Below are 3,685 nucleotides of genomic sequence, written 5' to 3' on the forward strand. Positions count from 1 at the left end.
CCCCCATTCCTCGGGGGTCAAGTTTCAGCGGCACTCCGCCCCCAGGGTAGGTGTGAAAGACACGTGTCCCCATTGTGAAGGGCCTGTCAGGCAGGACAAAGCGGCCGCCCACCCTCCCCCCCGCCCCTCGGCCCAGCCTGGGGTCAGCTCCAGGGGGCCGGCTGGGTGTCGAGGTCACGATGGGCCCGAGCTTTGGTGACATAGGCAGAAAAAGCTGGGAGACTGGGCGGAGGCCACGTGATGCTCAAGTGAGGAGTTTGAGAATAGCTCCCCGCCCCCCCCCCCCAAGAAAAACTGAGCGGTCACTTCCATCACACCAGAAGACGGGATGAGCCCCTTCTCCCAACAGGCATAGTAAGCACAGCGGCACCCCCAACCCGCCCCTCCCACCCCTCACCCCCCCATCAATCACCAACACAGAGAATCGCAGTGTCGAGCGCAGTCGATTTTAGTGGTTTTCTTTAATCCTGCTCTGCACTTCTTTCTCATTTACTACACGGGATATTATAAAGAATAAATAGCAGATACTCTTAATTTACAATGATTAGTCATTCCATTTGTTCTCTATATTTACAATAACTGTAAAATAACATTGAACTCTATAGCTTCTTCGAGGTCCAAGGCAAACCAAAACACTTTCCGAAGAATGGAAAATAGCTTTTTAAAAGTCCTTCTACAAAAGTTCTCCCCTCTCTTTGTACTTTAAGAAAAAATAACATTTCCCCCCTGCTTCGCCATGCGAAGGGCACTGGAATATAAATAGCAGGTTAACATTATTAGCAACAACCAGAATAAGTCTCTCTTTTCTCTGTTCTTTTTTTTCCTTTTGCTTAAAAAAATTTTAAAAATACAGTAGAAGCCGGTAACTTTTAACGTATAATACTGACCTTTTAATAAGTAAATTAAAACTGGGACCGTATATACATACACATATACATTCCTACACAGTTAAACAGTGCATTACATGAACCAGAAAGCTAGGTCTCTGTAGCCGGAAAAAAAAAAAAAAAAAGTTCATTGAATCCCCTCGCGAGAGGGTGGTGGAACTGGTTGGAGACTGTGCGGGGAGCGTCGGTGGGGATCGATCAAGTGTCCGGGTGCGGGCAGGGGGCCCTGAGTCCTAGCATGAGCACTTGCACTCGGAAATGATGGGGTACTGGATGGGAATCCAGCCGCAGCGCTGGCCCCCGCGCCGCTGACAGCGCCACCGCAGCACCGTGAGGTGCACGGACTTGGACGGCTTGCACACCATGCCCTCTGGCACGGAGCACGAGCGCTTGCTGAAGCAGCTGCCCACCTTCACGTAGCGCGGCCAAAAGCGGCTGCCCAGGTCGTTCCAGGCGTACAGCACCGGGCAAAAGGTCTGCGACCACAGCCACATCTGTAACTTCCTCCGCAGCTTCTTGCTCAGGCGCTGCTTCTTGCCTGGGGCCAAGCCCTCGGAGAACTCCAGCCCTTTGATCTCGCTCGGCATGGCCCCCGACGGCCGCTGCCGCAGCAGCTGGTCCAGCTCCGCCAGGTCCTCGGCGCCCCCGGCCGCCACCCCGCCCCCGCCGGGCCGGTCCTCGGGGGGAGAGGTGGCCATGAAGCCCGGGTCGTAGTGGCCCCCGAGCAGTGAGCGCAGCAGCGTCTCGTTCAGATCCTTCTCCTTGGGGTCAAAAATAGGGTCCGGGTGTTCGATGAGGTCCACCAGGGGCAGGTTGTCGCTGGGAGCCGGGCGGATGTGGAGATAGTGCTGGCCGCCGGCCGGTGCCGCCCGCAGCCCCAGGACCACCACCAGGGCGTAGAGGGTGACCCCCAGGCTGGGGCAGCGCTCCATGCCTCCGGCGCGCGCCCGGGGCTGCTGCTTCGTCCCGCGTCCCCGGAGGAGAGCACGCCGAGCCCGCGGCGCCGCCGCGCTCCCCCGTCTCTCCGGAGGCGGCTCACCCGAGGCTGGGCAGGCGCAGGGCCGGCAGCATGAGTCGCCGGCAGAGCCCTTCGCGCGGCGCCGGCTCCCACCGGGGCGGAAAAAACGCACACAAGTTGGCCGCAACTCCTCTCCCAGGTCTACTCGGGAAGGCGGCCGCGGCGGGGCATCCGAAATTACTCCAGGGCAACCGCGGGCGCTGGGGGCGCCGGCTGCTCGCTGCCTTCCCGGGCTGGCGGCGGCGCAGGGCGCGTGGACTGGCCGCTCTCCCCGCCTCCTCCTCTAGCTGCTCGTCGTCCGGCCGCTCTGTGCAGCGCCGCGGGCCGAGCCGGTCCTAGGGGCACTTCCCTCCGCCTGCTCGGGGCTCCGCGGCCGTCTCTGCCCGGCGGACTCCAGCGGCGGCGGCGGCGGCGGCGTCCGCGCACGTTGGCACCGGTTTGTCTGTCTCGCAGGGTCCAAGCCTTTAAATTTCCTGCACTTTCAGCTCCATCACCATGGAAACCACTGACTCTCTCGGCGTTGCCCCCTCCCCCTTCTTCCCCCCAAACAACAACCCCACCCCCCACTTCTCCACCCCCGAGGAGCCGGAGCCGCACAGGCTCCGGGGGAAGCCGCCTGCACTCGCCGCGGAGGCGGCGGCGGCGGCTTCGGCAGCGCCCGGGCTGTGCCCCGCCGGACCCAGATGTCCCGGGAAGCCGACAGTCCGGCTGCCCGCCGGAGCTCACAGGCGGCGGCGGCGGCGGCGGCGGCAGCGGCGGTGGCGGCGGCGGTGGCGCTTGGCAGGTCTCCGCGCAATTTTCTCTCTCCCCCACCACCCACCCCCCTTCTCCTCCTCCTGCAAAATGCACCGCCCCCCTCCTTTCTCCTGGAGCAATGCAACTGGGGCTCTAGGCGCCCCGCCAGGGCCAGTCCTGGGGAAAGCTCGCGGCGGCGCTGGAGCCGGGCTGGAGGGTGCAGGGCCGGTTTTGGGGGGTGCTCGAGGTGGGGCTGGGAGGATTCTCACTAGCTGGGTACCCTGCACCGGTAAGGGAGCTGCGGGGAGGTGCTGGAGGCTCGTTTCTTGGTGCAGTTCGGTGCAAGGAATTTCTCCATGTGCATGGAGCTTTTTCCCCGGGCGCGTCTCGCCTTCCTCTCTCCCAGGCTCGGTCTAAGTCCCCTGCCCCTCCCCCCAGCGCGCGCGCACACACAGACACAGACACACATACAGACACACACACACACACACACAGACACACACACACAGACACACACACACAGACACACAGACACACACACACACACACACACTCTGCGCCGCAGGAGTCCGGGAGCCGCAGCGTTGCGCAGCGTGATGTAATTCCTAGGAAGCTGTTACCCGGGCCCACAACGGGGTCCACTCCTCACCCTCCTCCTCCTTCTCCTAGGCCGGGTCTTGCACCCTGAGTGGCCGTGCTGCAGGGGCGCGTCCGGCTTCCAAGCGGCTTCCCTAGCCTGCCTGGCTCCGCGCAGCTGCCGCTCGGCTCCCTGGGGGCGGCGCGCCCTCTGCTGGCCCGCAGCAAGCCCTGCACCCTGCGCTGGCGGGGCGGCCCTGCGAGGTGGGTTTGTCTGCTGTCCAGTCTGTCCAGCTCAGTTTCTGTTCTTGTGTCCGTGTCACTGTGTATGTGTGTGTACATTCTTGTGTGCGTGTGGGTGCGTGCGCGCTGACGGGTCTTTTCTGGCTGTCCAAAGATGAACTGGCAGTAGGGGACCTGAGACCTGGCTGGGGTCCGTCCAGATAAAACTACGTTAACCTCGGACAAG

The 3,685-nt window shown here is 62.4% G+C and overlaps 1 protein-coding gene across 1 annotated transcript; it reads right to left on the reverse strand.

The window, feature by feature from the left end:
- Positions 1–501: 501 nt before the first annotated feature.
- On the reverse strand, positions 502–3,441 carry NOG (noggin). The gene has a single exon (XM_059046565.2). It carries the CDS (start codon positions 1,817–1,819, stop codon positions 1,121–1,123), a length of 699 nt encoding a protein of 232 aa, XP_058902548.1. The 5' UTR covers positions 1,820–3,441; the 3' UTR covers positions 502–1,120.
- Between the last annotated feature and the right edge of the window lie 244 nt (positions 3,442–3,685).

Source organism: Kogia breviceps, chromosome 19 (assembly GCF_026419965.1).
Source record: "Kogia breviceps isolate mKogBre1 chromosome 19, mKogBre1 haplotype 1, whole genome shotgun sequence".
Taxonomy (NCBI): Eukaryota; Metazoa; Chordata; class Mammalia; order Artiodactyla; family Physeteridae; genus Kogia; species Kogia breviceps.